The following is a 24,795-nucleotide window of genomic DNA, read 5'->3' on the forward strand; positions in this document are numbered from 1 at the left end:
AAAACTTCACATCCTTATAAAATTGTTCATTTAGGGATTTCTGAATTAATAAACCAGGTAGTCGATAAAAAGTTTTAATTGTACCATTTATTTTTTTAAAGCTTTGGACACATTGGATACACATTGGATACCTAAACACATTGGATACCTAAAATTGATTGATTGATCCTAAAATCCTGCTCTCCTGCATATTGTGACTTATGGCTAGAAGTTCAAGCATGATTAAAAGCTGTACTAAAGTTATTTTTTTGCTATCCATCTAACTAAAGGAAGGAACCCTTCTTTAGTTCAGTGGTCAAGATAGGGTACATGGTACTGCAGAATAGCATGGATTGCTAGTAGTTTTGAGTGGACCCGTTCTGCAAAGTTTGGGTTATTACGGAACTTTGCTGGTTTAGGTACCCCAGACGCCATCTTGAATTTCATTAGAAATTTTATTAGCTGCCATCTTATATACAAGGTCCAAGGTGACTGCAGAGAAGCCTGGAGCTTGGTATCTATCTGGCTTTTGTCAGAAAACCGACTCAAGAGGACATGGGATGGAGTAGTAAAAAGAGAGTTGACATTTCATGTGGTTAGCGAGTATGATGGGTTTGAAACTTTGGAGGTTGGATATTAGTCTGATAGTCTGGGGAAGGTAATTGGTGCAGCTTCGGGTAATCAGAGAATTGGTGCAGCTCCAGAGAAGTCCTGGACGTGCATAAGAGGTTCAAATTAAGGTAGAGATTAATCTAATATCACTGGTAGATCGAAGAGCACAGGTTAGGCGATAGACTGAGATGAGAGAAGAGAGATAGGAAGGTGCAGCATTATGCAGAGCTTTGTGGATGAGGGTTATTATTTTAAACTGAATTCTAAGAGGCTGGAATAGAAGGGTAACTCTTAGAATCACACTTTTCATCTTCAAATACCAAGAAAGATTAATTTTACATACCAGAACTTTCTTTCTTCTCTTCAGAAATCCTTCTAAGTTCATCTTGAGTCCTCTTCTCTTCATCTCCATTTACTCCTACACCACCTTGAATGCCAAGACCAGCAGTTCCGCCTAGTTGGAAACTTGCATTGACTTTAACTTCTGTAGAAAATAAAATGGTGCACAATTTATATAAGTTGTGGACTAAGAATGTGCTTCTTTACTTTAATATTTAAGAGAAAAACTAATACTTATGTAAATTACCTTTCGGGATCAGGTTTGGAATGTTGTCAAGAATATTATTTTGTTTTCCAACAGAAGCCTTCACTTCAGTATGTTCACCCACCATGTTCTTGCCACTTTGAAGACCCAAAATTCCTCCTCCTAGAGAAAAGCTAGCACCAGCGCTGCTGCCTAGATCAAGATTTATACATAACTTACAAATGGATTTATGTATCCTTTATTTCTCTTAAAGGGAAAATATGTTGTCAGGCTAGGCTAACTAGTTTCATAGGCAGCTGATAATCCATTATATGAAGCAGAGTATATGACAAACTTGTGAAGAAAGCATCAGATTTACTACTTACCAGAGTCTTTTGGTTTTCCAAACAGGGAACGTTTTTTACGCTTTGGGATTGTCTTGTCACTGCTTCCAAAAACATTTGGCTCATCACTGTAATTGATTTCTTCATGGTTTTGGAGAGCTTTCTTGTCTGCTACAACTTTAATAGAAGAAATATTTTAAAAAAATCATATATATTATACAGTGGATAGATAGACACTTGCATTTTTGGATGGTTTGTATATGGGAATATCTTAATGAAAGTAAATAAAGATATTTCATTTAACGGTGTAATTTATTACTCTAATTTTTATTTGTATTTAACAGTTCTCATTTTGTAAATTTCACTAAAATGGCTATTTCCTTGACACCATAGTTTTTATCAGAGCAAACAGCATAAACTTACCAGGGCAATTCACAGCAGATAGACAATCTTTGATTTCTCCATTGACACATTCACTACAGGGGAAAATTAAAAAAATGGTTACATTAATGTAACTCATGTAATTAAAGAGAAAGTGGCAGTTAAAGACTTTGTATAGTATGGAACAAGTGAAATGATGCACATATTAGTTTCCTTTTTTATGAATTGTGGTACCTACCAAATGAAGCAATTAATGGTTACTGTGTCTCCATCTTTGTATATCTTTCCTTCAAAATGGCAGTCGTCTGTTGAAAAAAACACAAATGTAATTTTTTTGAGATGTGCCATATAAAAAAAACCTAATAATAATTGGTTATTTTATTGTTATTATAGATGGCACATAATTCAATAAGTCAATAATCATCTGCTTTACACATTGGCCATGCAAAGGAATAGATACACAACTGATACATCAGTGGTCCCTAACCAGTAGAGCAACATATAACTCGCCACCTCTGGCTATATGTCTCAAAACAGGAACTTCAATTATGACCGTATGCACTGGATATAATAATAAAATCAACAACCAACCTGACACTATAATTGGCATATATTAATCCTGAACAGTGCCAATTTGAATTACATATGTCATTTTGAACATTTAACCATTCGTAGATTTATGATTATTTATTTCTGCTTGTATACCTCTGAGTACACAAGATTTGGAAATATAAGATTACATAATAGTATCAGTTATTTAAAAAGAAGAATTAGCTTATAGTGACTCTCTGGTCTGTCTAACAGAAGATGTCCGGAGTAAGGGATGCCCCTCTATGACATCCCTATGGCCTAATCGGGTATATGTTTAGGCATCTGGTTAAGTTCACCTTTACTGGTCCAGACCAGGATCTACACATTCCTACCAAGTATTGTATGTTGTTGCCATGCTAACAAGTCATATGTAAACCAAGCTACAGCCTATAAAAAATGTATAATCTAAAATGGCACCTGAAGTAGTTGTACAACATTGCAAGTCAACTTATATTTCAGCTTTTATTATTAGGATAAAAGAGATATGTAACCCAATGAGTATCGAGAAAGACTACTTGGGTTTTCCAGGTTTTTATAGTCTGTGTCAACCTATGTACTTACAGGCACAATTGCAGAGTATATAAAACTACTTCAATGCATATTTGTAAATATTTTTGTGATCATGTCATGAAAACACCGTAGACTTAATTATCTTAATCTAAGTAATTTACCATAACATATCATTAATAATGTGCTGTATATAAAACGACAGATATACAAAACAAAAATACAGAATTATATTAGTTTTGTTCTTCTTGTTCTTTGGATAGTGTGACAAATAGTTATGTTTACATTAGACACATAGCTTAAGGGAGTCCCGCACCCTTCACCCACTTCATGATGTTAAATCTCTGTCATAGCTGTGCACAATGGTTTTATGTGAAATGATGCTCAAAATACAACATTTCTAGTTATGGAAACACTGCAAACACTTCACATTCTTGTTTTCAGGGGACAACAATGAGGTTATTCATTAATCTGTACAAGTGTCAGCTCACTACACTCCCACTTGTAAAAGAGCCTCCAGATATAGCATAGGTATCTTCAAAGGACTGCCTTTTGAAATTTATGGGCTGAATACATACTGAAGGAACAGAACTTTGGGTTATCTCCTTCATCTCTCAACATCTAATACAGGTACAGTTGGTGGACAAATTATGGAGAATTCCACAAATGGGGCAAAAGCTAATTCATGTATGTGAAATCAATGCATCCTGGAAGAAGACATAATACAGAAAAACCCTGAGTTCAACCCTGTAGGTGGAATCTTCTCTCCAGATGCCAGATGGACAGAGCTAGGCCAAATAGTAGATCCCAATTAGCATAGTTAAAGGACACCTGTCATCAGGTCTGTGTCACTTGTCCTGTCACTACTACCTGTTGGAGCAGCTCACAAGGATCCCATCCCAGCCTTTATCTAGTTATTTCATACATTAATCATTATAAAATCATCTATTCTTTATCATGTAAATGAGGCTGGTCACATGGTCAGAGGCAGTGACCCCTGTTACCCCACCCCTCTCCTCCCCCTGCTCATGTCTGTGTGTAATGTATAGTAAAGCATGGCTAGTGTGTGTGCTGCATCTGCTGACATGCTGCATCCTCCTAATATACAGGTGAGAGACACAGACATCAGCTACACATGAATCTGACATGTTCTGCTATAACATGGCTGCCTGGAGCTGCTGTATCTCTCCTAAACATACACACACATGCACACACAGGCATTGGCCACCAGCACCAGGAAGCACATCATTATACAGCCTCACATCATTATACAGGCTGTCAGTCATGCACTGGGGGTGTGGCTGTGCCTCCCACTCATGAATAGAGTGGACAGCTTGAATATGCTAATGCTTCATTGGACATTTCACAGGTCATTTGCATACAGCTTTAGGACCTCATTGCTTAGGTTTTCAGGCATGTAGAGGGACAATGAAGGGATAGAGGCAATGCTCTCTAATGGCAGTTTATGAAAATATATTTAGTTTAGGGGGGTTATTTTGCATGATGGGTTATCTTTAAGAGTAGTTTCCCTACCCAGTATAATAATAAGACTCTTTACTGTTAGAATGGTGACACTGTGCATGCCTCCACCCATCTGACAATTGAGATCCCAAAAAAATTACATTGATTATTCTGGATTGTGGGGCCTAAAGAAAAAAAATGTAAAAATGACAGAATAAGAAGAGTGACATCTATTAACGGATGCTAAGAGCTGTAGTTGATGAGGGAGTTAAAAAGTCCTCTTTAATAATCTAATCATCTGCCTTGGAAACTTTCCTAGATCCATTTGAGAATCTAGAGCACAAAAGGTGAGGTGTTAAAATGGATTAATAAAGGGGTCAGTCTGGCAGCAATTGGCAAGAAATTGCAGCATTGATAAAACTTTGATCATTATCCCAGTGCTCTTCGTTGTACTGCCGACAAATTTTGGGGAGAGTTATATCAGATATAGTTGCAATTATTGGCAAACTGCCAGGAATTATGACTATTTCCACCCTTACGCCATCTCCACGCCAAGTGGACGAGAAGGGGCATTGAGTGGGACATGCTGGACTTGCTCTAACCTGCTCCTAGTAGTGATCACTTTACAAATGTTAACAAGTTTATTTTTTTATTTTAGTATCTTAGCTAGGTCTTTCTAGGTTCCCTTGTACTGTAGTGTAGTTTCTAGTATCCTACGAAGTTTTATAGTATCAATGTAAATGAACACTATGCTTGTAATCTCATACGCAAGGTTGTTGATAAAGATTTTTTTAGAAGAATTTTTCAGGAAATACTACTTGACAGATAAAAGAATAGTCTATTTTTGCTAGTGAGGGAACTTCCCAGAAACCCCTGGAATGTTTATTTATAAGGTGCTTCCTGTTTCTGGGTAAAAACGTCTGGTCTGGTTGGGTCTGGTCTGCACAGCTAAACCCAGACTGGGACTTTTCCCTTTCCTGATGTGTTAAAGGGACCATCTTTAGTTAAAGAAATTTTATAACCTGATATTAGAAAGTCCAATGTTCAGTCAGAATAAATTTACACTTATTGACTATAAATTGTCTGGGTCCCTGAAGGCACACCTTAACAAAATGTCTTTACATGGATATATATGACAGAAACTGTTGGCTCTTTTGACAACCAGTGTCAGACGGCGTAGAGATAATTGCTTTAACAAAAGAAATTGGAATAACTAATTTATTCGGAAATTTCTGGGAGAAATAACATAGAAACTAAACCAATAGTTATTTGATGGTCAACACGAGTAATTCATATGAGTATAGATGACAGGTCTTTAAAGGAATATTTCTATCTCATGCCATAACTACATAATAGATTCAGGATTCACCTTCATATTGACATTATTTGCATAGGAATAAAAATACATCAATGGGGATATTTATCAGTGCTTCTACGACACTTTTCTGGGCCTTGCATAATTTTGTCTGCCAGCGCAGAAGAGCCAGCGAGTATACCAGGAGTTCTAAGCCTCCTGTTGTCGCCACCATGCGGTGGGTACAGAGCTTCATCTTATGGCAGAACAAGGGGTGCTGGCTAGAGATGAGCAAGCACTAAATGCACTAAAATGCTCGAGTGCTCGTTATTCGAGGCAAACTTTTCCTGATGCTCGAGTGCTCGTCTCGAATAACGAGCCCCATTGGTTCGGGAATAAAATGTGTTATTTAATTGAAAAAGAATGTCTTCTCATAAGTTAGCAGATGCATGCAAACATCTGCAATCTATTCTTCACTGTTCCGCGTGTATATTATCTCCCGACAAGTTAGCAGTTGTGAAGAACAGTGAAGAATAGAATAAAAACAGTGAACACAGGATCATTTAAGTGAAAAACGCAGTGAAAAACACAGTGAAGAATAGATTGCTGATGTTCGGCACATCTGCTTACTTGTCGGGAGATACGCTGACCCGGGATCCGTGCTGCTGCTCCCCAGTGTCTCCGTTCTGCCCGATGTCTCCGTGCTGCCCCGTTGTCTCAGTGCTGCCCCAATGTCTCCGTGCTGCCCCGATGTCTCCGTGCTGCCCGATGTCTCCGTGCTGCCCCGTTGTCTCCGTTCTGCCCCAATGTCTCCGTTCTGCCCGATGTCTCTGTGCTGCCCCGTTGTCTCCATGCTGCCCTGATGTCTCCGTGCTGCCCCGATGTCTCTGTGCTGCCCGATGTCTCCGTGCTGCCCCGGTGTCTCTGTGCTGCCCCGGTGTCTCCGTTCTGCCCCAATGTCTCCGTTCTGCCCGATGTCTCCATGCTGCCCCGATGTCTCTGTGCTGCCCCGATGTCTCCGTGCTCCCCGGTGTCTGCGTTCTGCCCGATGTCTCCGTGCTGCACCATTGTCTCAGTGCTGCCCCAATGTCTCTGTGCTGCCCCGATGTCTCTGTGCTGCCCGATGTCTCCGTGCTGCCCCGGTGTCTCCGTTCTGCCCCAATGTCTCCGTTCTGCCCGATGTCTCCGTGCTGCCCCGATGTCTCCGTGCTGCCCCGTTGTCTCCGTGCTGCCCCGATGTCTCCGTGCTGCCCCGTTGTCTCCGTGCTGCCCCGATGTCTCCGTGCTTCCCCGATGTCTCCGTGCTGCCCGATGTCTCCGTGCTGCCCCGGTGTCTCCGTTCTGCCCCAATGTTCTTCATATAGTATTTTGTTTGCACCATTCCGCGCGTATCTTCCGACAAGTAAGCAGATGTGCCGAACATCTGTAATCTATTCTTCACTGTGTTCTTCACTGTGTTTTTCACTTAAATGATCCTGTGTTCACTGTTTTTATTCTATTCTTCATTGTTCTTCACTGTGTTTTTTTAATTAAATGCTCGATCTCGAGCAGGGGAAATACTCTTCCGAGCAACGAGCCGTTTCGAGTACCTTAATACTCGAACGAGCATCAAGCTCGGACGAGTATACTCGCTCATATCTAGTGCTGGCGTATGATAACTCTCATATTTGTGAAACAACTAATATTTATGATGTCAAGAACAAGGGCGTAACTACAATGGCAGCACACAGTGTCCTGGGGACCCTCATCCGACCTGATACGTACACTAAAAAGTGGAGGATGTACTCATTTATATTCATATTATGCTGCACATTGTACAGCTTTATATGCGTATAACATATAAGTGATGTATATATGCTTTATCTGTGATGTGTAAATATATATATATATATATATATATATGCTGTATGTTTTTATATGCACTGTATGCTCAAAATGTATAAGCTCAAAATGCATGTACATGAGTGTATAAATGTATAGTAGTTTGCTACTAATGTATCTAAACTAGACAACCTACTGTGCTCAGATGTCCCAGTTTAACAAGCTACTGCAACAAGCAGAATGATAAAAAAAAATGTGTGCCAGTGGATTTTTACTCACGGAGGATTGCCTTAACTGGATACAAATGAGGCAAACAGCTATTAAAACTATGGGGGAGATTTATAGGGGCTTGTGTACCAGTTTTCTGGTGTAAAAGCACTGAAATAATCGTAATTACTGGGGCAATGCTAGGAATGTCCCTTTATGCCACCTCTATGCCATATGGGCATGGAGGGGCATGAAGGGGGAGTGGCTAACAGGGAGGTGAGCTGGCACACTCACTACACTACCAACCATTCAAGATGAGAACCACATTTAACAATTTTCAATTTATTACAATATTAAATGTATACCGTAATAAAGTCTGGGGTGGATTGAGTCTGAGCTGTATGAATATTATAGCCCCTACAAGTCCTGATTTCACATATGGTACTAGAATCAAGCTTCTTGGGGAATGGAAAATGTGTCATTTCTAACTGCTTTCATGCTGTGGTTTCAGGACCTTTGTCGGACCTTGAAATGTCTTATAGTGGCCCCTGAGTACATGTGTATTGAGAACAGGAACAGATGTATGAGGATTACATGGGTGAAGGTCTTTCTCAGTATAAAATTTTGTGGGTGTTTTGGTGGACATGGGCCCCATAGAAGGCTTGAACACCGGGCTACTGCCCAAAATGCCTATATTGTAATCCACTACTAAATAAAGTTTTTTTATTTAAATTACAGTCTCTTCACTTGGTGTTTTAAAGCAATTCTGAGAATATACATCAAAAAGGCTACCAGAAAATATGCTGAACATATCCAAAGGTCATATATTGATAATATATTGATATGTTTAAGGTCATATAATGGATGTCCTCTTGGCTTACATTTCCGTCATTTTTTATGTGGAATACTGAAGTTGACAATACTATTCAATATAATGGTATCAAACAGAAGAATGCAGACTATATATGTGCTTTTACAATATGTAAACAGTATCACTTAATGCACATATCACAGACTATCATTTGAGGAATAAGGTGGGAAACACACTATAAATATATTACTACAAAGAAATATACAAATATAATGTGAGCAGGGCCCATAGTGAATGCTATCGTGTTTAATTTGCAAAAAGAAGAATGAAGTAGAACAAGAATGCAGAAGGAAGATGAATTTAATCTCCTGTTGTCTAAGTACATATACATGCTCAACAAGTTGATCACATAAGAGGCTACCACTAATGTGAAAATACAAGAATACACAGGAGATCTAGCATGGTCTGGTTTCTTAGCTGGCTAATCTCTAGGTTATTGTAAGAAGGCTCAAATAACACGCAAAGGGGAGATATTCTACAAGGAATTCCATTTAACATTTTATGGTGCAACATAATATTGTACATAAGAACAATTAGAGAACATGTATTGAAAATATAGTGCAGTGTATCCAGGGCTTATTTTATTTTCCCCAGGCTGTCATTCTCGAGATCAATTCAGTTTATATTTTCTGAATAATACAAACTACAAAGAAAATTTTAATAGTGTCTTGTGTTAGGAACAGTTTTTTTTGTATCATGATTAAAGGGAACTAGTTACCAGAATTTATTTCAAGGAAATACCAGATCCCTCATGCTAAATCTTGCCACTTTTCCAGTAACAAATGATGAGCCCCTCTTTTCCTGATCACTTTTAGTGTCATTTCAGATGCCTATATCTTTCAGCTATAGTACATCATATATACATGTATATCAAATCTAACACATGAATTCCTTACAAATTAGCCTCGTCGGCTTATTGTTCGGTAAGCTAAAGAACCAGAGATACAGGCAGTTACAGGCAAACATATATTTTGGAATGTGAGCTGCAGCTAAAAAGCTGAAAAGCGCCTTTTTCTTAAATGTCCTGTATCTCCAATTCTGTAGTTTACTGCAATCCCGTTGTGATTTAAAAGATGAGTTACTTATCTTTACTATGATACCAACATTTAGGACCGCCATTTAGCCTCGCTGCATGACTCACCTCAGGCTCTTTTCAAATCATTTACATCTGGCTTTGGGGATATTTAACATAAAAGAGGTAATGCTAGAAACGTTATTTCATCCCCCGAGGTTCCTGGTAATTTAGTGGGGTAAAAGCAGTTTGCAGCAGGTTTATCTGATTTGCAGATAACCCTTCCAGTTTAATGCCAACCACAACACTTAATGTCCAGGGACATAGTGCAAATTTTTAATGTAGTGGAAACCAGCACCCTCTTAAAGAAATGAGCCCTGGATAAGAGGATAGTCCCTTGCATGGGAAAATACTTTTTCATAAACAATAAGGCCAAACATCTATATTACTATGCTGATAACTTTCCTATATTAAATCAATATAAATCTGCAGTGTATTAGATAAAAGCATTAACTTGACTAAGTCTGAGATGCACTTGACACAGTCTTTCATAATGAACATCACTGGCATTATCTAATCAGTGTTTGGTCCCACTAAAGTGGTATCTCAAATTGAACTATAGCTAATTTTCTGAATAGTTCCTACTTATAATTAATTTATATTAATTATTTAAGCTCTGAATATATTGATCCAAACAATGAGACTCCCACTAATACAGAGAATGGGAGTGCCAGGAGTTCTGCTATAAATTGCCAAAACAGATAACATTGATTTCCATCAACAGAAAACATTACAAAGGATAAGTTCACTAAAATAGTAATGATTTTATCATGAAATAATATTAACCTATTCCTGGCCTCTTACTGCACATTGCCTTGAAACACCATACCATTATGTAGAGAAAACCATACAGTTCTGTAACATTTCGATTGACATGCATATTCTTATGTATTGATAGATTTTTTTTTTTATAGAACAGAATTTAGTACATAATTGTGTGTAAATGAGTTAATATTTACCTCTGTGTTCAGCAGCTCCTGGACAAAGCAGGCATAATGCAGATAGAACCACAATGGGGAGGACACCCATGGTGCCAGCTCCTGGGTAGACTTAAGTGGCTAAGTTCCAAATGTGCACCTTCCACTGTAGGTTATGGAGACCGAGTTGTCATTACTGAACCAGCAATCTCCAAGCAACAGTCTAACCTAGTGGAATGCAGGGCCTTTAACAATGTGACACCTTTTATAAGGTGGACTATTGGCATGGAGGAGGAGGGGGAAAAATTTGACAGGTACAACAGGTTCCTCTACCACAATGACAGCTCTTAACATTGCAGAAATCAGGCTGCACTAGCCTTTCTAAATGTTAGACTAATTTAACAATGTTAAAGTGAATTTATATAGGTGTATATCAGTTTTTTCTAGTTGTTCAAATTATTTTGATTATCGCACATCTATCTATTTGGATTTGGATATAATTTTAGACCAATTTCCCACTAAACCGGTATTTACAGCAATTAATAGAGAAATTAGAATTATTATATAACTAGAACATTATTTAGTTCTTTTTTTAACATTCATTTAACCCCTTATGGGTTTTCCCACTCACTTTGGTTATTGCCAAGTACAGTAGTCAATCCTATTGAAACAAGTTTAACAGTGACCACACTACTAGTGAAAATTGCCTTTTCTGCATTTTGGCCACAATAAAAATTTTTTTACAGCAAACCAAAGGTAGACATTTAACATTGCAACAACTATAAAGGAAGGCAACACCCTCCCAACTCACCCACAAATCAAAGCAACATTGTTTATGGCACTTTATAATACCCCTTTCTTTTCTAAGTGATTACATTTTTTTAGAGCAAATTTTGTTTTAATACTTAGGGAAATTAGCTTTGGTTCTCCAGGAGAAGGACCATGGCTGCTGTTGCACCTTCTTTTTCTTCAATCCCAGAATCAGTTAAAACTTTTCTTTTGCACAATGATTGATATAACTTGCAAAAAGTTCCAAACCCGTGCACCAGCAAACATTGCCCTGCACCTGGTGCCCCGAGAAGATAATCCAAAATTGTACAAAGAAAAACATTAAAAATTGTACTGGTCCTCAAAGTCAAAATTTTTTTTTTCCTCAACAACTTCAGCAGGGAAAAGCAGATTTGAAAGGATGAAGAAATTATGATAGGAGTAAGCAAACTAGTATATACATTTTTATGATAAAGATATCCTATAAAGTTTCATTAACATTAAGTTTGCACAAGTGCTGGTCATTTCTACTGGATTTGCAGTCAAATATTCATTCACGAATCACTTTTTCAATTCCCTTCTATACCAATAATTCAAAATCAAATAGCCAGTGCTCAGACATCCACTGGAAAAATGTCTCTAAGCATATATATCAATCAACTTTGTCATGAGACCATGCATAAATCACAAAGGAGAGGCAAGGGATAAGCATCAATACCAATGGATGTGTAACATGGGTAGAATATAAAGTAAATCCTTTATTCCAGCTTTGTATATTCCTTAGCAAGTGGCAAGGAGCTTCCATTGGCTACCTCAATTCACCTTCACTATTGGGTAAGCAATTCTGAGGTTTGTTATTTCCTTTAGTTTTTGACAATGGTGGTACCCTTATATATAGAATAGTATAGAATACGATAAAACTTTATTAATCTCGTAAGGAAATTGTTTTGTGCATCATTACTCTAGGCAAGGCACAAACAGTGTTTCACATAATAAACAACACTAATAACATTACAGTAACTACCTTAATTTTGGGGGGATGGGGAGAGGGTTTGGGTGGGAGGGGGAATGAGAGTGTGATTTAGTTTTTCGCTTTAGCCACCAAATGGTTAAATAGTTCTATTGCCTTTGGGATGAAGGAGTTGTGGAACCTCGTGGTACGGCAACACATCTGACGTGTGATGACTTATGTCGCTCCGTTACTGCAGTAGTGTGTAGTATGAAGTTTTAGAAAGCCATCTTCACAGTGGCTGTCCATTTACTGAGTTTTATTTAGTTGGTTGATGTTATTTTTAATGTTTCTGCTAGCTCATATCCCTTACTAGACATTTCAAAAGCAACAAGAGGACAGTGAAATTACTTCATTAAGATGTGAGTAAATCTCACTAAATACATGCACTCTACGATAAGCAACTAAAGAAGGGTTTAGAGAATTATGTGTGATATCCACCGAGGTTTCTTTTTAACTGGTCAGATGTATTCTCATTCAACAAATTTTTACATTTTTATTTACTGGTAACCAGAAGTTATATCATTTGAATTGCAACAATTGTTTAATGTATGTTACACTGAGGACATTTTAGATGAAAAAAGAAAACATAAAAATAAATACGTCTGACTTCCCTGTAGAGATCTGTTTTATGTAGTGGGCTTAAAGCTTCTCTGCTTGTTTCATCGTTCAAGCATTAGTCATAGTTACAATGAAAAGACTTCAACAGCCCAAACCGGCTTGTCTATAGGTAAAGGTCTTCTGAAGAATACCAAGTTTTTACAGTAAATACTGTTATTTAAGTGAGATAGTTGTTGCATATTTCCGATCCTTTTATTCTACAGTATTGCAATAGCTTCATGGAAAACATATTTCCCAGAGTCTCATAGTGGAGCATAAATGGCTATAATTCTCCACAAGTCTATAAAGTGGCCTTAATTGACAAAATTTCCATAAGGAGATCTCTTATCTTCTGACACCATTCAATAGCTTCTTATTCAGCCAAACCAGTTCCCTAGACTGTACTGAAGAGACCCAACTAGGTCGAAAAAGTGCTGTCTACAGTTGGGAATCTGTTCCTTCTGGAATAGATAAACTGTTTGGCTTAATCCCGCATGATGTTGTTAGGCTTCTTGTAAGTCATGCTTGGTGTTAAGGGGGTTGTTTTTTAAGGTTGAAAAAAGAAGCATTGATTACCTTTTCCCACCTTGGAAAACATATTTGCATATTTCCCAGCTTCAAACATGAGGTGCTGAAAGTATTTCATATTTAGGACTGGTAATCCATCTATATTTTGAATATGTAATCATACATTTTTCAGTTCTCATACATGATCAATTCTATCACATTTGTCACTGGTGCCGCCCTAATTGGGTTAATTGCCTATAAGATGCATAAAGAAATGCAGGTCCACTTTATTAGGTTTGGAAAAAACCAGAGTAACCATGCCAGGTATATTCTAAGATTGGTAATAAAACATTTCCACCTGCCATATTTAGGAAACAAAGTACCGACACAATACAGATAGCAGGTGTCAGAGTAGGGTAAGTAGATTCTGCTCTTTGCCACCTCTGACCTGGCCCAAAAAGAGTTTTAATGAATGCTAAATTTACAAGTTTTTCTAAATATTGCAAAATGTTTCTGTTTAACTCTACAATATATGAGAACTATTTACTGTTAGCTAACACTAAAATAAAAAGCCACATTCTTGTATCTTCAAGATTATGTTTCATTCAGTGGTCTTTTTCATTTTATTTGGATAGTGCATACAAGTGGGATTACCCTGTTTATTGTGGCATTATTGATCTGGCTTCATGCATTTTGTGATGGTGACTAAGTGTTAATGGACTGTTCTGAAATTGTCTAAGGACTGTTTGAAGTTGCCTTTTTCCAAGTACGCTTAAAAGCTATTTGAGGTCTGTTGTTAGAAATTTTACTGCAGTTACTTACAACTATTGTACACTGTATAATAATTATTCATTACATTGAACCTCATTTAGGCATGGTTGTCTGATGTTTTTGCTTCTTTTTAGGATGTTCTCAAGGTCCCTTAAATCATTGATTTCTACTAAAGAGTCCTGTACATTGTACAACCTGATTTTGTAAAATGAATGACTGACAATAAACAGTTTTTTCCCAGCTACATTAACCATTACACACTTGATATCAATTGAATTAAAACATAAAATCTATGTTTTAATTTACTAATAGATGAAGCTTCAAATAGGCAGGGGTTTACCTGCCAAGAGGGGAATTGAGACACTCGCCTCAGGCAACATGCCTTGCTGGATAAAGGGGGTGGCATCTACAATGAAACCTAGGCCAGTTTGATCAGATTTTTGCAGCAAATTGTGACAAAAAACGGAATGAAACATGTGTGCAGTAGCATGCTAAATTTCTCTGCAGGACCTCAAACTGAATCATTCAGGTCCTGCTCTCTGGGAGGATATAACAAATGTGTTTTTATGTAGAAATACGTTTGCTATATCTTCCATAGAAGATATATATATATATATTCCATGTAGACTTGCAATGATGTCATTGTTACATAACCAATAGGAAAAAGTATTGTATGGACATCTGCCTGTATAAGAAGATTATAGGGCTACTCACTGTGAGGAAATCAGGAATTATGAGGTGACTGACTGTGAGGAGAGGGTAGACTAACATGAAGGGGGCCGTGCCTTTGAGTAGAGAGGGCAAAAAAGAATAGGGTCTGACTCCAAAAGGGGATTTTACTGAGGAGAGAGGGCAAATATAAAGAGTGACTGTGAGCTTAAGGGGCAAGTATAAAGGAGTGGGTGACTGTGAGGAGAGGGGAGAAATGTGAAGGAGGGCTGACTGTGAGGTAGGGGGAAATATGAAAGGGGCTATGAGTGGGAGCAAACATAAAGGGCTATAAGAGTAGGCCGACTGTGTAGGGGGGCAAATATGTAGGGGGCTAACTGTGAAGAAATGGGGTAGTATTTCTATAGTTTGCTTACAGCAGCAGAAAGGCTTGGTTCATGTCTGCTTAAAAGGGAACCCCTATTATTAACTCTCTTAACATTCCGTATTACCATTTGTTTAACAAACTAAACAATTTAATATCAAGGACTAACCATATGGTGGAAGAAACAAGTATTTGATCCTAAGTCAAATTTGCAAGTTTTTCCACCTACCAAGAATGGAGAAGTCTGTAATTTTTATTGTAGGTATACTTCAACTGTGAGAGACAGAATGTAAAACAAACATTATGAAAATCACATTTTATGATTTTTAATTAATTAACATTGTATTGCATTTTGGGCAAAAACCTCCTTCCCTCAGTAAGAGCATTGAAGATGGTTCGTGGTTGGATCTTCCAGTGGACAATGACCCAAAAAAACAGCCAGGACAACTAAGGAGCAGCTCCATATGAAGCATTTCAAGGTTCTGGAGTAGTCTAGCCAGTGTCCAGATCGAACCCAATCAGAAATCTTTGTAGGGAGCTGAAACTCAATGTTGCCCAGCGACAGCCTCAAAACCTCTCCATTCTTTGTATGTGAGAAAACTTGCAAAATTGGCCTGGAATTAAATACTTATGTTCCCCACTGTATATGGGGAGATTTACCAGAAGAGCAAAACTGTTCTAGTTGCTCATGGCAACCAACCAGAGCTCAGCTTTTATTTTCACACAGCAGATTATAAAATTAAAGCTGTTCCCTGAGCAACTAGAACACTTTTGCTTTCAGACATTTCTGAATCTCCTCCATACTGTAAGAACTAATCAGATATTAGAAATAAACAGCTTAGCTTATCTTCATGTTCTATCAACAAAGCAACAAAAAGGTATGAAACCTGAATAGACTATTTGAATTATAAAGCCCATAAATTTTAGTGTTTAAAACACATGTCAACTATTATGGTTGTGGCCCAAGGGCTTGGTTGGAGGATACTAATATCATGCAGCAGTATTTCAAGACTGCATAAGATCTTACAGGAGAACATACTGTGCAGTAAAGAGGAAGAAATACTTAAAATTCCAGAAAATATTGAAAGAGATCCATCCAGTTTTTCTTTTTCTGTGATTGTAGTGCTAATTACTTTTCCATGTGAGTTTTCACTGTTTAAGCAAACCTGTTTTTCTTGTCTGTTATGTGAAATTACTAAAGATATGAAAAGCTCATAAAGTCAAGGAAGTGAAATATTTATAGTCATAAATAAAAGGCGAATGTCCATGTCTTGGATCGCGGGGGCAACCGTGTCCCGCTGTGCTGCACAGCCCCCAGTCCGGTCCTGTGTCACTGGTGCCCCCGCGGTCCATGTCGCGGATAGCGGGTGCTCCCATGCTCCACTGTATGTGCTGCCCTGCTCTCCTGGCCTGTATTCACCTCTCCGCTCAAGTCCCGGCGAGTAATCCTCCCATTGCTAGGGTCCTCCTCATTGGCGCTGGCATTTCGGGTTCCTATATAGCCCGGCAACTCCCAGCATCCCCTGCCGGATCTTCAGGTTATTCTGCTGAAGAGAAAGCCTCCTGAGCGTTTCCAGATGTCTCTGAGTTTCCTGAGCGTTTCCAGATGCCTCCGTGTTCCTGTGGTGTTCCCGTGTTCCTGTGGTAGTCCCGTGTTCCTGTGGTGGTGCCGCAGCAAGACCATTCCGAAGACCAGGAGTCCACTTAGTCTCCGCTCCTGGGTTGCGGTTAGCATCTTTATCCCCCGCAGTGGTCCAGGGAGTCCACAGACTTTAGCCCCAGAGACCCCAGTGCAGTGCAGTGTCTTCCGATAGGTTCGGAGATACGCGCGCACATCCGCAAAGTGAAGAATAGAATTAAAACATTAAAAACAGTGAATACAGGACCATTTAAGTGCAGAACACATTGAAAGAACAATATTCTACACATTCCAGATGTTCTGAACATCTCCTAACTTAGCGGGAGACACGCGTGCACACCTGGAAAGTGAAGAATAGTGTTATTTCAATGTGTTCTAACAAGCAAAACATCAGGAAACATCTGGAATATTTAATTAAGCACTGTTCTTTTACTGTTCTGTTTTAGCAAAAAAATGCTCGGGTCTCCCATTGACTTCAATGGGGCTCGTTATTCGAGACGAGCACTCAAGCATCTGGAAAAGTTTGTCTCAAATAACGAGCACCCAAGCATTTTAGTGCTCGCTCATCTCTATTGAGGAGTGATAAGTTAACACCTGGGCCAGACTAGCTTCAACTTTAACGTAGGGCAATGAAAACCGCACACTCTGGGGCAGATTTATCAAGCTGTCTGAATATCAGAATATTTCTAGTTGCCCATGGCAACCAATCACAGCTTCCCTTTAAAATATTCATGAGCACTGGTAAAATGAAAGCTGAGCTGTGATTGGTTGCCATGGGCAACTAGAAATATTGTGACTTTCAGACAGCTTGATAAATCTGCCCCTCTGTGTTTGTGGTGCTCAATGTAAGATCCTCAATCTAACTGTATCCATATAGAAGAACATTGCACACATGAAAATTATTATTTTCGTATTTTATTTAGTGTATATTTCTCATAAAATTGCCTTCACCATGATGCATAAGTAAATATGTATAACAGATCAAAAGTTAGATGTCAAGTTAGATCTGGCTTTCATACAAGGTTGGATGGCTTACGGCACAGCATTGCCGTAACAACATCTTCCATTCTAGAACATGAGTTTTCACCATTTCTGCTTGAAGGGCAAAACCATGCGATACAGCAAGTAATTGAGCAAAATGTCTCATTAACTTGAGGAGATGGAAAAATGGCATCAGCTGTGACATCTGTATTGAAATTGGAAAACAAACAAAAACCATAAGGCAACTATAGGGTGGGTGCTGTTCACGCCAACAGCTGAATAAGTGTACAGCTCACCTCTTACATGCTCCTCATTGGCTGCGGAGCTGACCTGTAGATCTCTTATATTAACTTAGCACATTACAAAAATGCACCTGTAGCCTATGACTTTGAGTCCCGGTAGTCATTTGGCAATAACTTCATATTGTCAATTCTACACTATCCATTTCAGACAGGCATCACAAATAAGGATAGATGTTTCATGCTGTACAACATTAAAGAAGAAAACTGAAGGTATTTTAAGATCTATGACACCTACTGGGTCAGAATAGGGCCACATAGTTTATGTATTATACAATGAATAGTCATCACATACTGATTACAAAGTTTTTACAAAAATCTCTCTCCAAATCATTGTATGGCCAGCTTACCATTTCTCTTATGGACTGCATTAAAGACTCTCACTCCTCAACCCTTTAGGGGGATCTGGACTGTATTGAAGAAAAAACACTAGGTCGCTACCTCTAAGAGTAGTCTCAGTTGGGAAGACTGCTCCCAGTTTTGGAAATACTTATTATTATATATTTTCATGGAACTGAAGCAATGATACATATAATACTGTGTACTGATTGTATAACAGTGTAAATAGTCTGTGCCTTCAAAATAACTCAACCCTCTCCGTTTATGTCTTAACCTCAGCTATATTCCCGTTGCCTGATGTCATCTGACTCTCAGGTGTTATCAGCCTCACTGTTTCAGGCCTGTAAGTTTTTATTAAGAAGCTCCTCCTACTCTGCACTCATTACCTTAATTTATTATGCTTGCTTGATCTCATTACCAGTATAAAACACAGCCCATAATATTGTCAGTCTATATATTACCATAAAACACACCTGTCCACACACTCAATCAATCATACTCCAACCACTCCATTATTGCCAAGACCATAGAGCTGTCTAGAGGACACTAGGGGCAAACTGTAGACCTGCAGAAATCTGGGATGGGCTACAGGGCAATAATGAGGCAGCCTGGTCAAATTGAAAACTATTGGAGGAATTATTAATATTTGAAGAAACACAAGATAACAATCAATTTCCTTGGTCTGGGGAGCTACATACAAGATCTCCCCTTGTGGGTTAAGACCTGATGGGCACTTTTTATGCATCCTCTCTCTTTTCTACGTTGTTAGGCGGTTCAATATTTTTGGGTGCAATTTTTCTCATTTTTATAGAAGTCACCAAAACTTTTATTTAGAGGTAGCTGCTCAGCTTTAAGTGACTGTGAGAGGCCTAAATAGCAGTAAAACCCAGTAACTTCTGCCATTTTAGAAACTTCACCCTTCAATTTTTGAAAAACCAACTTTAAGAAGTTTGTTAACGCTTTAGATGTTTCATAGGGGTTAAAACTTTTGGCCAAAAATTAGTTTAAAAAAATCGTTAATTCTTGTTTATAGTTTTTAGCATTTTTTCCCGGAATTTCACCATACCATAAAGATAATGGGGGTCATTTACTAAGGGCCCGAATCGCGTTTTCCCGACGTGTTACCCGAATATTTCCGATTTGCGTCGATTGTACCTGAATTGCCCCGGGATTGTGTCGCACGCGATCGGATTGTGGCGCATCGGCGCCGGCATGCGCGCGACGGAAATCGGGGGGCGTGGCCGAACGAAAACCCGACGTATTCGGAAAAACCGCCGCATTTAAAAACCGAAAAAGTGTCGCTTGGTGACCGCTTACCTTCACCTGGTCCGAGGTGGTGCATTCCGGCGCGTGGAGATGATTTTCAGCGCAGCAGCGCCACCTGGTGGACGGCGGAGGAACTGCCTTCATGAATCCCGGCCGGACCCGAATCCAGAGCAGAGAACGCGCCGCTGGATCGCGAATGGGCCGGGTAAGTAAATTTGCCCCAATGTGTTATCTTTATTCTATGGGTCATCACAATTATGGCGATACCCCATTTATACTGCTTTTTTATGGTTAACTTGTTTCGCAGAATATAGAACTCATTTTGTGAGAAATTTGCTTGTTTTCACATCTCCATTAGAGATGGGTGAATCGTTTTGAACGAAGTGGGAATCGAATTTCACTTGGTAACTTAGTCGAAAATTCGATTAGTCATGAATCCAAAGTTTGCGCTGATTCGTGGGAATGAAGTTTCCCCCCTTCCCCCCCCCCCCGCTTTTTAGCTAAATGGCCGCGAGGACAATGGGGCACATTTACTTATCCATCCCATCGCGATCTCCACCGTGCGTTGTCCGACAAGGATTCGGGTCTGCCGCGATTCACTAAGATTGTGCGTCCAATTTCCTGCATGTGTCGCTTCCCCTGCTGAGGTCCGCCGGAGTTCACCTTCTTCTTCCCTGTGTATGTGAGTGCTGATCTTGCAACAGAATTTGCTTTTTAAATTCCTTGGTCTGTCCGAATCAGTCGGGTTGTCCAGCGCCCATGCCCCCCGATTTGTGTCGCATGCAAGCAAGCGCATAATGCGACACAATCCAATCGCGTGCGCCAAAACCCTGGGGCAATTCAGGGAAAAATGGAAAAAAAAAACACGAAAGTCAGACCCTTAGTAAATGTGTCCCAATGTGTAACTCTGGGAAGGAGAAAGGAACACCCTCGATGACATCTGCAGACCTGTAAGCCAATTAGAGACCAGCAGGCTTATGTGATGTCACACAGCCCTATAAAAACTGTCAGCCATTTGCAATTTTGGCATTTCACACTGCATGTGCTGTCTGTAGCGTCTAGCTGCTATTACTGTACTGTAGTGATTTCTGCTCCAATCCCAGGGTATGTGTTTGGGGGGGAGTTGTATACCCCAAATAGCAGTTCTTTTTTGTTACTGGAGCGACTAGGAAGAAATCTGTGTCATATCCACACAGCTGCTGTAGTGATTTCTGCTCCTCTCCCAGGATGTGCATTTTGGGGCATCTGTATAACCCATACTTTTGTGTTGCTAAAGTTGAAAGCAAGAAATATGTGTGAAATCCACGTAGTTTATAGAGTGATTTTTGCTCCAATTACAGGGTGTCCATTGTGGGGTATCTGTACAACGCAAATTCCCATACTTTTTTGTTGCTAAAGTCTCCACCCTCTTGGACCCTCGCTACCGGTCAAAAATGGGTGACTTTTTTCCAGCTGCCGAGAGGGAGGAACAACTGGCGTACTATAGAGAAATACTGAAAAGACAGTTGCCGCTGCCTTTGTGCATCCCCTGTCAGGTCTGACCGAGGGATTCCTGGCAGTGATCGCTCACGTACTACTGCCACGGCTGCTGTGGGGAGATGGGGGGTAGGAGCAGTAGAAGCTCCATCAACATCAGCTTAAGTCTGGAGTCCTTAATGATCAACTTCCTTCATCCGCCTAGTAAGGAGGGTAGCCTCCACCAGCAGCAGCAGCAGGACATGGTAGACCCTGCACCAGCAGGTGGTGGCCTACTTGGATAGCACTTTGCCACCTTGATGCGTGGCCGCAATTTGCGGAGTTTGCAATAGAGAAGCTGTCCTGCCCGGCCAGTAGTGTGGCATCAGAGCGGCGGGAGCCTTCGTTATCCCAAGGAGAACCTGCTTGTCCACCCATAATGTGGAGAGACTGACCTTTGTCAAGATGAATCAGGCTTGGATCGGCCCGGATTTCAATTTACCAATGCCTTATGCATCAGATTAGATCAGCCATGTACCTCCCCCAAACGATGAGAAATGAGTCTGGATTTTAACTACCTGCTTCAGCCACTATTCTGATGCTGCCACCCGCCTGATGCCACACATCTGCTGCCAGGTAATCCATCTGCATCCTACCATTTTTACCAGGGACTGGAAATGTCCGCCACCTACACAATCTGTCATTGAGCCACTCTGTGGCTTTCCATGTTGCTGCCACCTGTGAGCTCCTGCTGCTGCTTCTGCTGCCGCCAACTCCACACTCAATCATTGTGCCACTCTGTGGCCTACCAGGTTGCTGCCACCTCCACACTCTATCATTATGCCACTCTGTGGGCTCCTGCTGCTGCTGCTGATGCCACCTCCACAATCTATCAATGTGCCACTCTGTGGCTCACCAATGCCTTATGCATCAGATTAGATCAGCCATGTACCTTCCCCAAATGTTGAGAAATGAGTCTTGATTCTAACTACCTGACTCAGCCAGTATTCTGATGCTGCCACCCACCTGATGCCACACATCTGCTGCCAGGTGCTCCATCTTAATCCTACCATCTTTACCTGGGACTGGAATTGTCCACGACCTACACAATGGGGCACATTTACTTACCTGGTCCGTTCGCGATCCAGCGGCGCATTCTCTGCGCTGGATTCGGGTCCGGCCGGGATTCATCAATGCAGTTCCTCCGCCGTCCACCAGGTGGCGCTGCTGCGCTGAAGTCCGCTGGAATGCCTCGAAATACACCGGCCTACCCAGGATGAAGGTGAGTGAAATTTTCGCGACACAATTTTTTTTTTAAATGCGGCGGTTTTTCCGAATACGTCGGGTTTTCGTTCGGCCACGCCCCCCGATTTCCGTCGCGCGCATGCCGGCGCCGATGCGCCAAATTCCGATCGCGTGCGCCAAAAACCCGGGGCAATTCAGGTACAATCGGCGCAAAACGGAAATATTCGGGTAACACGTCGGGAAAACGCGAATCGGGCCCTTAGTAAATGACCCCCAATGTGTCATTGTGCCATTGTGGCTTTCCATGTTGCTGCTACCTGTGGGCTCCTGCTGCTGCTTCTGTTGCTGCCACCTCCACACTATAAAATTGTGCCACTCTGTGGGCTCCTGCTGCTGCTAATGCCACCTCCATAATCTATCATTGTTCCACTGTGTGGCTTACCAGGTTGCCGCCACCTCCACACTCTATCACTGTGCCACTCTGCGGCTTTTCATGTTGCTGCCACCTGTGGGCTCCTGCTGCTGCTTCTGCTGCCGCCAACTCCACACTCTATTATTGTGCTACTTTTTGGCCTACCAGATTGCTGCCACCTCCACACTCTATCATTGTGCCACTCTGTGGCTTACAAGGTTGCCACCACCTCCACACTATATCATTCTGCCACTCTGTGGCTTACCAGGTTGCTGCCACCTCCACACTCTATCATTTTGCCACTCTGCGGTTTGCCTGGTTGCCACCACTTCCACACTCTATCATTCTGCCACTCTGTGGCTTTCCATGTTGCTGCCACTTGTGAGCTCCTGCTGCTTCTGCTGCCGCCAATGCTATTTTCACCCTCCACCGCTCTATGACGTTGCCAATATGTTTAGTTTTCTCCTTCGTTTCATCTGTCAGAAGGAATGAAAAGCCTGGTCATCTCTGTTTTGGACCTACTCCTGTTTGTTTGTGGCTTTAGCAATACTGATGATGGATTATTGACTGATTGAAAGCGGACACTGACGGATGAAATGAAGGGCAAAATGATCAGTGACGTCAATGCAGAATTACTGCCGACACCCTCTGTACTTTTTGGGGGGGTTTCTACATATATCCTCGTTTAACAGAACAGGTTCTGTCGTAATCTATGGAATCATCTGATGTCAGTGTAAAAAGAGTGCACTCTTTGATGTTATAGTGGGATCATGGCCCTCAGCTCAGTCCTTTAGAGCTGGCACAGACGTTACCTTGTGAGGCTGCGATCCCGCTTCACTTATTTGGTGAAGTTGGCCTCTGTAAGTGCACATGGAAGTGAAGAGTGAAGCAATTCTAAGAGCGGCTGTCATGTGCAGGTCATACTAAAACACAGCATTGTTTGAAGACCAAACCACGCTCCCTATGCATATTTAAACATGGAACAATGTTCAACAACACCCTACAAGCTCTCTGCAGCCAGGAAATACCTGTTTTTTAACGTGATTCGTCATGATTCTATTCGGTTCAAATCAAATTTTTTCTCAAAATTCGGCATATCGGGTCAAACCGAATTTCATCAAATTCGCCCATCTCTAATCATCATGTATATCTAGGCATAACATTTATATAAATTTTTTACAGAGCTGTTTTGGAGCTTATTTTTTCACTGGACAAGCTGTTCTTTTTCTTTTTATCATGTCAGTAAATGTTACTTTTTTATAATTTTTTATGCTATTTTTTTTTTTTATTTATTTTTTTACCGCGTTCACCATACTGGTTCAGTGATTTTATTTTAATGTACAAGTTGTTACAGATGTTGTGATACCCAATATGTGTTTTTTTAGATGATTGTCACTTTTTTATGATGTATTTGATTTTTATATGGATGGGACTTCAGGGACTTTTTTACTTCTTTTTACTGTTTTATTTTGTCTAAGGCTGGGACATGAAAAAGTGATCATTTGATCACTTGTTCATTGTAATATACTGCAATACTAATGTATTGCAGCATATTACATAGTCAGCCTATGCATTCTGCATAGGCTGGCAGTTGCACTGTTAGATTGTGCATTTAGGGTTTGCCATGGTAACGACCAGCACATAGAGGGTGTCGATAATTATGGCAATGCATTATAGACGCCACAGTCACTATGACTGCGGCGTCTATATGGTTAAACAGCCAGGATCGTGAAAGTCACGATACCGGCTATTACTGTGGTATCCTGGCTAACGGGTACTGCTGGGATCCCGCGGTGATGGCAAAGACTCAGCTTCTGAGCCAAAGCAATTACCTTGACGTAACTCTATGTCAAGTTGCAGCTACTCGCATCCTATGACATAGAGTAAGTTA

General features: G+C 40.3%; 1 protein-coding gene across 1 annotated transcript in view; it reads right to left on the minus strand.

Annotated features, from left to right (window-relative positions):
* The window catches only part of LOC140065945 (uncharacterized), a 104,946-nt gene extending 94,144 nt beyond the window's left edge, over positions 1-10,802 (minus strand). The window contains exons 1-6 of the mRNA XM_072113505.1: positions 10,623-10,802; positions 2,078-2,144; positions 1,882-1,934; positions 1,501-1,635; positions 1,178-1,327; positions 935-1,075 (exon numbers count right to left, since the gene is read on the minus strand). Of these exons, the coding sequence (XP_071969606.1) occupies positions 935-1,075; positions 1,178-1,327; positions 1,501-1,635; positions 1,882-1,934; positions 2,078-2,144; positions 10,623-10,692 (616 nt within the window). The 5' untranslated portion in view covers positions 10,693-10,802. The remainder of the gene's footprint in view (positions 1-934; positions 1,076-1,177; positions 1,328-1,500; positions 1,636-1,881; positions 1,935-2,077; positions 2,145-10,622) is intronic.
* Between the last annotated feature and the right edge of the window lie 13,993 nt (positions 10,803-24,795).

The sequence above is a fragment of the Engystomops pustulosus genome, chromosome 6 (genome assembly GCF_040894005.1).
Source record: "Engystomops pustulosus chromosome 6, aEngPut4.maternal, whole genome shotgun sequence".
NCBI classification, from domain to species: Eukaryota; Metazoa; Chordata; class Amphibia; order Anura; family Leptodactylidae; genus Engystomops; species Engystomops pustulosus.